At 38.7% G+C, this 13058-nt stretch overlaps 1 protein-coding gene across 1 annotated transcript in view; it reads left to right on the forward strand.

Annotated features, from left to right (window-relative positions):
- GABRG3 (gamma-aminobutyric acid type A receptor subunit gamma3) overlaps nucleotides 1–13058 on the forward strand; it is a 971382-nt gene that overhangs the window by 3980 nt on the left and 954344 nt on the right. The window contains exon 2 of the mRNA XM_003420641.3: nucleotides 1521–1666. Within this exon, the coding sequence (XP_003420689.1) occupies nucleotides 1521–1666 (146 nt within the window). The remainder of the gene's footprint in view (nucleotides 1–1520; nucleotides 1667–13058) is intronic.

The raw sequence follows: 13058 nt of genomic DNA on the forward strand, positions 1-13058 counted from the left end.
CCACTGGTCCAGTCTATTGTATGGATAGTTAACGCCATAAAAAGACTCAGGTGTAATATGTATAATGATCCTGAAGACTGAAATTTAAATGAAGTAGAGGTAATGAGTTTAGTAATATTCTTTTCATGTTCATTATAGATAAGTAGACAAGCCCAAAAATTACCTGGAAGAATGCATGTCCCAGGACACCACCACCCTGACATGGTGTTAACATTTTGGCTCCAGCCCTGGAAGCCAAACAAAAACTAGCTCATACCCAGTCAGGACCAATATACCTCACTGTAATTTTCTATTCAATTTTCTGTTCTTCTTTGTGAAGAAAAGTCATTAAGGTGTGCATGCTGACAAACAATAAAAGCGTTTTTCTGCTAGGTTTCTTGTCGTGGTGAATGTCGCGCACCTGGAAATGCCTGCCTTAAAGCAGAGGAAGACTTCTCTCTAAGTGCGAGTATTGCTCAGGTGGCTCCGTAAACATACGAGCTTGTTATTTTGCAGCCTTTTGACTCAAGGCCTCCGATCAGCCTGCATGGCTTGGTAGAGGCGGCTGTCACGCTCTCCCTGCCCGAAGAAAGCTCAGGGATGCTGAAGCATCCATCTGGGCCCATTTATTAATGAACACATATTAAAAAGATTTTAATTTTTAATGTTCATATTAGCCGCTATGCAAGAGATGAATCTGTGCTGAAGCGGTTGTGTAAAACTGCCAGACAGTGTTCACTCACCAAAATCTCTATGACTTGCCACAGAAACCAGTAATCTCTTCACTGGTGAAGCAAATCATGTCAGCATATCTGCATTAAAAAAAAAACAACCCCTTACCATCGAGTTGATTCCGACTCATGGTGACCCTAAAGGACAGAGTACAACTGTCCCATAGGATTTCCAAGGAGCACCTGGTGGATTTGAACTGCCGACCTTTTTGTTATCAGCTGTAGCTCTTAACCACTATGCCACCAGGATTTCCCGCATATCTGCATAGACACACAGATTTCAGTCTTCATGAGAAGCACAGACATCAGACTCAGCCATTTCCAATGAGTGCATTCTGTTTTCAATTACAAATGGCGATGGGGGGTGGAAACAGCTCAGTAGAATCCCCTTATGACAACCCCTGAAAGTTTTGTGCCTTGACCTTCAGAAGTATCAAGGTAGATCCAAGGATGGCTGCCTGCCTGTTGGCTGACCTTCTGGCATTGAGTTACCTGTGAGAATGCCTGTTGTTTAACTTGGCCATGGAATCATCATCTACTTGTGACATGTGATGAAAAACAAAACCAGAGCTCCATCAAGCCATGTTCTTAGTGGTAGCATTCTTCCTACTGAGTCTTCTTAGTTTCATTTTTTTTCATTTTAGAAGTACTACAGTTGTGCTGAGGGTACTTGGAGCTTTCTACTCAAGTTTGTTCTTTTTTTTTTTTGCCACTCAGCAAAATGTAAGTAGTGCTTGGGTGGGACAAGCTTAAAGCACTTCTGGAACCACGGCTGCAACTTCTAAGCCACATTTTGTGCCGTAATTACAGGTCCAGAAAGGTGGAAGAGGATGAATATGAAGACTCATCAAATCAAAAGTGGGTCTTGGCTCCAAAGTCCCAGGACACAGATGTGACACTTATTCTCAACAAGCTGCTAAGAGAATATGATAAAAAGTTGAGACCGGATATTGGAAGTGAGTATTTATGTTATTCCAACAAAACATATGCTATGATGATATGTTTTTAAGTTTTTATTTTGAAATAATTATAGATTTTCAAGAAGTTGTAAAGATATTACAGAGAGATCTGTATTCTTCACACAGTTTACCCCCATAGTTACACTATACTTTGTAATTATAGTAAAATATAAAAACCATCCATTGGTACAATGTGTGTGTACAGTTGTACACCATTTCATCACGTGTAGATTTGTGTAAACATCACTGCAATCAAAATACAGAAATCTTCTATCACGACAAAGATCTCCCATCTGTTACCCCTTCATAGTCATACTCCCCTCCCTCCCCAAACAACCCTAACCCCAAGAAACCACTAATCTTTTCTCCTCTTCTATATTTTTGTCATTTTGAGAATGTAATATAAATGGAGTCATTTAGTATATGATTTTTTGAGATTGACTTTTTTATACTCAACAGAGTTATGTTGAGATCCATGCGAGTTGGCACCTGTATCGGTAGTTTGCTCCTTCTAACCGCGTAGTGTCCCGTGCTGTGGATGTGCCACAGTTTAACCGTTGACCTGCTGAGGAGCCTTTTAGTTGTTTCCAGTATTTGGCAATTACAAATAAAATGGCTATGAATGTATGTGTACAGGTTTTAATATGGACGTAAGATTTCATTTCTCTGAGGCAAGTGCCAAAAAATATGACTTCTGTGTCATGTAATTGCATGCTTAGTTTTTTAAGAAACTGTCAAACTTTTTTCCAGAGTAACTGCACCAATTTATATTCCCACCACCAAGGTACAAGTAATCCGGTTTCTCTGTATCCCCATCAGCAACTGAGATTGTCACTATTTTTATTTTAATTAAAACAATTAACATAGTGAAATATATATATATATAACAAAACACTTCAGTCAGTTTTACATGTGCAATTTAGTGACATTAGCTACACTGACTATGCTGTGCAAAAAGCACCACTTTCCCAATATTTCCTTTGCCCTTAATGAAAACTCTGTACTCCTTAAGCAATCTCTCTCCTTTCCGCATCTCACCTGCTTCTCGTGACCGTCAGTGAACTTGGGTCTGTATGGGTTTGCCTATTCTGGATATTTCATATAAGTGAGATCATATCATATTTGTCCTTTTGTGCCTGATATTTTCACTTTTTTAAGAAAAGATTTTAACCGTTCTAGTAAATATTTAATGATATCGGTTTGGGGTCTTTATTTGCGTATCCCTAAGGTCAGTAATGTTGAACTCTTTTCATAGGCTTACTTGCGATCCATATATCCTCTTCATGGACATACTCATTCATATTTTTTGCCCTTTTAAAAATTGGATTTTTTCCTTTTCCTGTTGAGTATTTAGAGTTGTTTATATTTTTTAGATATCATCCTTTGTCAGATACATAGTGTGCTAACATTTTATCTCAGTCTGAGGTTTGTCTTTTAATTCTCTTAACAGGTGCTCTCTCAGAGCAGAAGTTTTTAATTTTGATGAAGTTTATTTTTATGGCTCATACTTATGGAATAATGTCAAAGAACTCTTCTTCAATCCCATCTCCCAAAGATTTTCTCCCATGCTGTCTTCTAAAAGATTTACATTTTAATTTGTTATATGTTGTGAGTTAATTTTTATATAAAGTGTGAAGTTGGGATCAAGTTTTTTTTTTTTTGCCTCTGGATATCCAGTTACTCCAGCACTATTTGTTAAAAAGAGTAGCTTTAGTATACTGAATTGCTGTGGCACATTTGTCAAAAATCAGTTGTGCAGGGCTATTTCTGGGTTCTCTGTTCTGTTCCATTGATCTGTGTATCATCACTACCTCATAGTCTTGATATATGTAGCTATATAATAAATCTAGAATTTAGTAAAGTGATACACCCCTTTATTACTCTTTTTCAAAATAACTTTAACTATTTAGTTCATTTGCCATTCATATAAATTTTAGAATAATCTTGTCTTTATCTAAAAACAAGCTTGCTTGGGTTTTACTGGGAGTTCTGTTAAAGTCATATATCAGTTTGGGGAGAATTGAGATCTTTACTTATTGATTCTTCCAAATTTATCAGCAAATGTCCCTTTAAATGAAGATTTAGATCTTTTTTTTCTTTCATCAATGTTTTATAGTTTGTAGCATACAGGTTATTAATATGTTTCTTTAGATTGACATCTAAGTAATTTTTGAGTGGTTGTAAATGTTATTATACTTTCGATTTAGTTTTTTTTGTTTGTTCACTGCTAGTATGTAGAAATATAATTGATTTTTATATGTTCATGCTGTATCCTTCAACTTGTTGAATTTCTTTATTAGTTTTAGGAATTTTGTTTTGGAGATTCCTTAAGATTTTTCATTTACTGCATGTCATCTGCAAATATGGAGAGTTTTATTTTTTTTCTGATATGTTGTGGTTAGGTGCTGTTGAGTCGGTTCTGACTCATAGTGAGCCTGTGTACAACAGAACGAAACACAGCCTGGTCTTGTCCCATCCTCACAATCGTTGTTATGCTTCAGCCCATTGTTGCAGCCACTTGTCAGTCCATCTCGTTGACGGTCTTCCTCTTTTTTGCTGACCCTCTGCTTTACCAAGCATGGTGTCCTTTTCCAGGGACTGTTCCCTCCTGATAACATGTCCAAAATATGTGAGATGTAATCTCACCATCCTTGCTTCTAAGGAGCATTCTGGTTGTACTTCTTCCAAGACAAATTTGTTCATTCTTTTGGCAGTCCCTGGTATTTTCAATATTCTTTGCCAACACCAAAATTCAAAGGCATCAATTCTTCATTGGTCTTCCTTATTCATCATCCAGCTTTCCATGCATACAAGGCAATTGAAAATACCATGACTTGGGTCAGGTGCACATTAGACCTCAAAGTGACATCTCTGCTTTTCAACACTTTAGAGAGTTCTTTTGCAGCAGATTTTCACGATGCAATGTGTCTTTTGATTTCTTGATTGCTGCTTCCATGGGTGTTCATTGTGGAACCAAGTAAAATGAAGTATTTGACAACTTCAGTCTTTTCTCATTTATCATGATGTTGCATATTGGTCCAGTTGTGAGGATTTTTGTTTTATGTTGAGGTGTAGTCCATACTGAAGGCTGTGGTCTCCTGAGTTTTATCAGTAAATGCTTCTTCTTCACTTTCAGCAAGCAAGGTTGTTAATGAGTCTTCCTCCAATCCTGATGGCATATTCTTATTCAGATAGTCCAGCTTCTCAGATTATTTGCTCAGGAAACTGATTAAATGGGTATGGTGAAATATACACCTTTCCTGACTTTGAACCATGCAGTATCCCCTTGTTCTGTTTGAATGACTGCCTGTTGATCTGTGTACAGGTTCCTCATGAGCACAATTAAGTGTTCTGGAATTCTCATTCTTCCCAATGATGTCCATAACTTGTTATGACTCACACAGTCGAATGCCTTTGCATAGTCAATAAAACACAGGTAAGCATCTTTCTGGTAGTCTCTGCTTTCATCCAGAATCCATCTGACATCAGCAGTGATATACCTGGTTCCACATTCTCGTCTGTACCCAGCTTGAATTTCTGGCAGTTCCACGTCAATATACTACTGCAGCTGCTTTTGAATGATCTTCGGCAAAATGTTACTTGCGTGTGATATTAGTGTTATTGTTCGATAATTTTTATATTCGGTTGGATCACCTTTCTTGGGAATAGGCATAAATATGGATCTCTATCAGTCGGTTGGCCAGGTAACTTTCTTCCAAATTTCTTGGCATAGACGATTGAGCACCTCCAGTGCTGCATTCGTTTGTTGAAACATCTCAGTTGGTATTCCGTCAGTTCCTGGAGACTTGTTTTTTATCAATGCCTTCAGCGCAGCTTGGACTTCTCCCTTCAGTACCATTGGTTCCCGACCATATGCCACCTCCTGAAATGGCTGAATGTTGAACAGTTCTTTTCGGTACAGTGACTCTGTGTATCCCTTTCATCCAGTTTTGATGTTTCCTGCATCGTTTAGTATTTTCCCGTGTAGAATCCTTCAGTATTGTAATTCGAGGCTTGAGTTTTTTCTTCAGTTCTTTTAGTTTGAGAAATGCTGAACGTGTTCTTCCGTTTTGGTTTTCTAACTCCAGGCCTTTGCACATGTCATTATAATACTTTGTTTTCTGGAGCTGCCCTTTGAAATCTTCTGTTCAGCTTTTTTCTTTCTTGCCTTTCTTGCCTTACTGCACTGGCTAGACCTTCCAGCACTATGTTGAATACAGCGGTGAGAGTAGATATCCTTGCCTTTTCCCAGATCTAATGGGGACAACATTCAGTCTTTCACCAGTAAATATGATGCTAATTTTAGGCATTTTGTATATATTCTTTATCAAGTTGAGAAAGTTCTCTATTTCTAGTTTTCTGAAAGTTTTTTTTTTAATCATGAATGGATGTTGAATTTTTCCAAATAGTTTTCTACATTGGTTGATATCATCATGCAGTGTTTAAGTTGCCAGCCACCAGGTGCTGTTAAGCTGATTCCAACTCCTGGCTACCACAGGCATTTCAGAGTAGAGCTGTGCCCCACTGGGTTTTCAGTGGCTGTGACCTTTTGGAAATAGATCCCTGGCATTTTTTCTGAGGTTTCTCCAGGTGGATTCAGCCCATCAACCTTTTGGTTAGTAGCCGAGGGAACACGTAACTGTTTGCACTACCCAGTCAGTCCTAATCTGGTGGGTTACGATGATTTTTAAACATTGAAGCAGCCTTGCATCCTTGGAATAAACCCTTCCTGATCACGGTGCAGTGGCAGAGGGGTTCCGTGATGGAATTCTTGCCTTCCGTGCAGGGTTCAATTCCTGGCCAGTGTACCTCAGGTACAGCCACCAACCATCTATTAGTGGCCCTTGCATGTTGCTATGATGTTGAACAGATTTCAGGGAGTTCACAGATTAATATGGATTAAGAAAAAAGATCTGGCAATCGACTTCCTAATATCGGCCAAAGAAAACTGCATGGATCACAACTGATAATGGGGATGACAGACGACCGAGCAGCTTTTCATTCTGTTGTGCATGGGGTCTTTATGGGTTGGGGGCTAACTCCATGGCAGCTAACACCAACCGTGACTGTGTATAATTCTTTCTATACTGAATTTTATTTGCTAATATTTTGCTAAGAATTTTTGTATCCTATTCCTGAAGGATACTGACCTGTAATGTTTTTTTAATTGTCTTTTTTTGGTTTTGGTAGCATCATAAAACAGGTTCTGAAGGATTTCCTTCTCTTTTCTAGAGTACGTTGTGTAGAATTGGTACTGATTCTTCTTTAAATGTTTGATAGAATTCTCCAGTGGTGCCCTCTGGGCCTGGAGATTTTTTTTGTGGTATTTTTTCCATTACAAATTAATTTCCTTAGTAGTTATAGAGAGATTCAAATTATCTTTCATATTGAGTGAGTTGTGGTTGTTTGTGCTTTTTGAGTAATTGCTACATGTTTTCTAAGTTGTCAAATTTATGTGTGTAGAGTTATTTGTAATATTCCCTAGTATCTTTTGGATGTCTGCAAGGTCTTTGGTGACATCGCCTGTTTCACTCTGATATTGGTAGTTTCAGTCTTCTTCATTATTTTGTTTGTCATTATTTGCTAAAAGTTTTTTTTTTTTTTAATTTCATTGATGTTTTCAAAGAATCGGCTGTTTGTTTCATTGGTAGTCTCTAATTTTTTTGTTTCAGTTTCATTGACCTCTGCTTTTATCTTTATTATTTTCTTCTTTCTAATTGCTTTGTGTTTATTTTTCTTGAAGATTATTGATTTTAGGCTATTCTTTTCTACTGTAGACATTTAGTGCTTAAGTTTCCCTCTTGGCACTGCTTTAGCTTTGACCCACAAATTTGATATGTTATGTTTTCATTTTCATTAAGTTCAATGTATTTTTTTATTTCTTTTAAGACGTCTTCTTAGACTCATGGGTTATGTAAGAATGTGTTGCTTAGTTTCCAAGTATTTGGAAATTTTCCTGTTATCTTTCTGTTGTTTAAATTTTTTGGTGTTTGTTTTATGGCCCAAGATATGTTTTATCTTGGAATATGTTCCATGAGTGCTGGGAAAGGATGCGTGCTCTGCTTTGTTGGGTGGATTAAGTCCTGTTGGTTGATGGTCTTGTTGAGTTCCTATATAGCTTTGCTGATTTTCTGTCTAGTTGTTTTGATAGATTAAGAATTAATAGGTTAAAAATGGGTTTTCTCTAAGACAAGCATGATGTGTTTGGCCAGGACAATTGTGGTATTAGTCAGAGAACATAAGGATTGCAGGAGACACTTTTATATAAGATGCACCTGTGGCCTGTTTTGTCTTTTCCACGGGCTCAGTTTCATTTAGAGACCAGCAGCGTTCCAACCCTCATACTATCTATCTTAGTTATCTAGTGCTGTTGTTGTTCCGTGCTGTCGAATCAGTTCTGACTCATAATGACCCTGTGCACAATAGGACGAAACACTGCCTGGTCCTATGCCATTCTCACAATCATTGTTATACTTGGGCCCATTGTTGCCGCCACAGTGTCAGTCCGTCTCATTGAGAGTCTTCCTTTTTTTTTTTGTTGACTCTCTACTTTATCAAGCATGATGTCATTCCCCAGGGACTGATCCTTCCTGAAAATGTGTCCAAAGTATGTGAGATGTAGTCTAGCCATCCTTGCTTCTAAGGAGCATTCTGGTGCTGCTATAACAGAAATACCACAAGTGAATGGCTTTAACAAAGAGAAGTTTATTCTCTCACTGTCTGGGAGGCTAGGAGTATGAATTCAGGGTGCCAGCTCCAGGGGAAGTCTTCCTGTCTCTGTTGGCCCTGGAGTAAAGTTCTTGTCATAAATCTTTCCCTGGTTTAGGAGCATCTCAGCACAGGAACCTCGAGTACAAAGGATGCACTCTGCTCTTGGTACTGCTTTCTTGGTGGCATGAGACCCTCTGTCTCTCTGCTTGCTTCTCTCTTTTTTATCTCAAAAGAAATTGACTCAAGACACAGTCTAATCCTGTAGATTGAGTCCTGCCTCATTGACATAACTACTTCTACTCCTGCCTTGTTAACATCATAGAGGCAGGATTTACAACACATAGGGAAATCACATCAGATGACAAAAAGGTGGACAATCACAATACTGGAAATCATGGCCTAACCAAGTTGATATACATTTTTGGGGAACACAATTCAATCCATAACACTACCCTAACCTCGTCTCCCTCCTTTTTTCCCCAGAAGGCTAAGGACACCAGTTTATCTGTAGCAGAACCTACAGTTACACTGGTTCTAATATGTGTAGATTTTCAAAGTCATTCTGGTGTAGCATGGGGAGAGTTTGCATGTATGTGTCCAGAATGGTACTGGAGATGTCGCATCATCTTTTTGGGCCTCAGTTACCTTTTCTATACAATGAAGGAGAGGGTCCAAATCACTCCTGTGCTTCTTTTCAGCTTTAAAATTTTATTCAGCAAGAGATATATCTATACGCCATTGCACAAGGTGAATTAAGTCAGCTGTCACCACAGTTTTCCCATCATAATTATAGAAAAGGTCTATCTAGTGTGAAGAATGTGCAGCAATTCTATACTTATACTGAAAAGGAAGATTTAAAAAATGTTGCTGATTTCTTAAGTATCATTGTTCTTGACCTTAGAACAAAGATCAACAAGCTCTTTGTCCTTCTAGGTGCTCACAGGTTAGGCCAGTTGGTATTTTGAATACCCTGTGGTAGGCCTCAGCAGAGCATTTCCCACCCTGTTCCCATTCACTCTCACCTTTGTCCTCCGAGGTGGAAAACTGCACCTGGGTCGAAAGTGATGGGGGGGGAGCGCTTGGCTTTCAACTTGGACCACTCTGACTCCACTGCTAAATCCCTTAGTCACTGCACTATTTGTTGAAAATACAAGGCAGGCCTAGTCAAAAAGAGGGCACTCCCCCACCCACCTACATACAGAAAAACACTTGGAAGGGGATATACTAATGATTTGTCATTTGTAAAATAATAGTAAAAATATAATAATTCTGAAGATGTATTTTTTCATTATATACACAAAGAATTGTGAATTTTCCAAATAAAGTGGCATGCATGCACTGTAAGAAGGAATGTTTCTTTTAAAGATGGCAACTCTTCTAAAGCCTCATGCTATTGGGTGGTTGGATTGGGGTCTCAGAAGTATTTATCAAAGGTGACAAGAACTCTGCAGACTATGAAAGAAAGAGATTAAAAAACAGTAACTAAATGTAAAGCCATGAAGCAGGATGCTCCTCTTTGGTTTCACAGCTTTGAAGTCCCGCCACGTGCGCTGTCATCAGCCTTGGGGAACAGAGTGACCCGGTGAGAATTCCCATGACCACTAGGGCATTTTAGGATTCATCCTCCTGTCTTACGTAAATTGTAAATAAGGTCCAATGACAGAATCTAGTAAGATGTTCAGAGTAACTGTCTCCATAATAATGCTCCTGAATTATACACCATTTTCTTTGATGATTCAGGCCTCTACTTGAAAGGAGAATTTCCTATAAAAATCGGAATTTCTCTTCCTTTCCTCACTACTTTTTCCAAGTATGACCTGTTTTATCTCTTATAACCACCATTCCTTCTTATCAAGGAACAACTCATATCTACATAACATTGTGCTGCATGGATTTTTCATTAGTTCACTGTAATTGCTGTTCAATTTGCTTGCTGTACATCACTCCCTCACTCCCTCAGTCAACCCTCACTTCCTACTGAGCACACTCACCTTGCACCAAACCCTGCTTTAGACCATGGGACAGGTGGGGAGCCACATGGGTGCTGCCCACCTTTGGGTTCTTCTGATGGTGAGGAAACAGCACTTGGGAGTAGACGATGATGTTTCTACTTTGGAGTAAGCAAAGCCTAAGCCACTTCCAGTTTAAAACTCCTGAAATCTCCACTTTGCTTCTGGGAAAAATTGACATGAAGAAGTAATCCTTTACTTGGGGCCTGCTTGCTTCCTCACTTTCATTTCCTGCTATTCATGCCTCGCCTGCTGTATACTTCAGGGACATTTGAGGGACACCAAACCTCCTGTTTTCTTCATCTGGACTCTTGTTTGTACTGCCCTTTTGGCCCAGCAGCACCCCTTTTACTCTCCTTCTAAAATGAACCAACCCATACTTTTCTTGATACCCTGCTGTCATATCCCACTAGAAGCCTTCCTTTATGGCCCGCCCATCCTACTGTGATGGATTAAATGTACTCTGGGTTCTTCTAGCATCAGTGTTTTCATCTTTAAAATGGGGATAATAACCTTTGAAGAACTGCCTTTAGAAGAACATGCTATGATGTAATAATGTAACAGCTCCTGCAGTATTTTGGTGTGCTTTCCATGCTTCTACAACGGAGAACTGACCTTTTTATTTTCCAGGACACAGATTCTAATTCCTAACTATAGATGCATCAGTTTAAATAGTAGTTTACATATGTAGTCCATCTGAAGCTGCAAAGACTCAACTTCAGGAAATATATGAAATGCCTCGTCGTTGTTATTGTCACAATAAATAGATGAAATTGAGCAGATTCATTCATGCCGTGTAGATGTAACGCATTGGCGTGGAATCCTCTAATGAGTTTTCACAATACAAATTGTGATCATTACGTTTTTAAAATTCTTTCTCCTCAACTAACATCTAAATTATTTATGTATCTCTTTTAGCTTGCAGTCTTTAACCATTCATCATTCTAAGTAACACTTTAGCTCTGTCCTTTATCAGTTCAGGGTTATGCTGGGTGTCATTTATCCTGGGGAAAGATCTTGTCATATGAGCTGGAAAAGGCTGGAGGAGGATAAACCTTTTAATAAGAGAATTGTGAAAAGGAAGGGGAATGATCAAAGTGAATTTCTCTCCCTTCAGGGTTTCAAGAAATTTGAAGCACTCTCATGAAAATAGATCATAACAATACAGATTCCCTCCTCGATATCTAAGTTCTCTGTCCCAAATAAGATCAGTGATGGGAAAAATAAAAGGCTTGTCACTGGTTTTTAAAGATGAATGGATACTGTGAAGATGCGGACAATGCACTGAAATGACCAGTGGGTTCATTTAATTCAGGAAAAACATCTCAAAAATCTTCCTTTGGCTATGCCTCTGGCTAGAAGGCCTAATTTTCTATTCCTCTTCTTCAGATGTTTGCCTATCTGGGCTTCTTTACCAGGCTCTTCTATAGTTTATCTTCCCAGCTTAGTCACCTACATGTGGAATGAAAAATACCCAACATTTAGGAACTTCCACAAAAGGAGGTTGGTTGCATGACTGAAGAGGTGAAATAAGCTTGTTGCAGAAGTCACCAAGTCCAGCTTCCTCCTCAGCTGGGGATACTCACACTGTGGCGTCACTAGAGGAGTGTGGGGGGTGCAGCCCACACTGGGTGACACTGTCAGAGGGAGTGACACAAAAATGACTGTCTACGATTTTTTTGTGCAGTGTTTCAGAAGAAATTTATTTATCTTTTTAATAAAAAGATGCATGTAGTTAGTTATAACAAAAACATTTTCATAAGCCCAGCTTACATGTATCATTATACCTACAAGGATAAAACTCTATACGAATATACTTCCTGAACCTTCTAATGCACTCCAGTCAGAGCTACCATTACTACTCAATTACAATGATGCTTTGAATCACTTGGTTTTACCTGCAAGCACTACAAGCCCATGCTGTTGTTTTTGTTACTGCTGGTGTTTTTATAGTTGGTGATTTTGGCAACTTTTTTGATGTTTTAGCTACATTATTTTGGTAATTTGTATTTTTGAACCTATACCAATAACTTTTTTGAGTAAAGGAAAAGAAGGAGTGATATATGTGAATTATGATTTACATGTAACAGTATAAAAAACATTGCTAAGGATTGTGTATGGTCTGGTATGGGAGGAGATCCATGGGGAGAGTGACACCGTGAGTTAGCACACGGGGTGATACCAACCCAGTGATGCCACTGTGCTCACACACCCCTCCTGAATGGGAGCAGAGAGGAAGATGACAGAGCTAATCATGGAGCACTGTGATGACCCAGACAGTCTTGGCTGAGTGACACGGGAGGGCCTCACCCTCCTTTTCTGAGTTGCTCCTTCTCCATTAACATAAACTCGTTGCCCTCTGAAGTTTTAGTCTTTTGAATTGCTGTTGTTAATTTGATCTCAGATAAATAGTTATTAAAAGAGCTTAATGCTCAAGGCAGACTTTTTTTTCTTTTGTAATATTTTATCATGTTTTTAGTGAAAGTTTACACAACAAATTACGTTCCCTTTTAACAATTTCTACTTGTATTTTTCAGTGGCATCAGTTACATTTTTCACAATGTGTCAGCATTCTCATTGTTTCCATTCTGGTTGTTCCGTTTCCATTAATCCAGTTTCTCCACACTGCCTTACCTTCTCATCTTTGCTTTAGGATAACTGTTGACCAT

The sequence above is a fragment of the Loxodonta africana genome, chromosome 13 (genome assembly GCF_030014295.1).
Source record: "Loxodonta africana isolate mLoxAfr1 chromosome 13, mLoxAfr1.hap2, whole genome shotgun sequence".
Taxonomy (NCBI): Eukaryota; Metazoa; Chordata; class Mammalia; order Proboscidea; family Elephantidae; genus Loxodonta; species Loxodonta africana.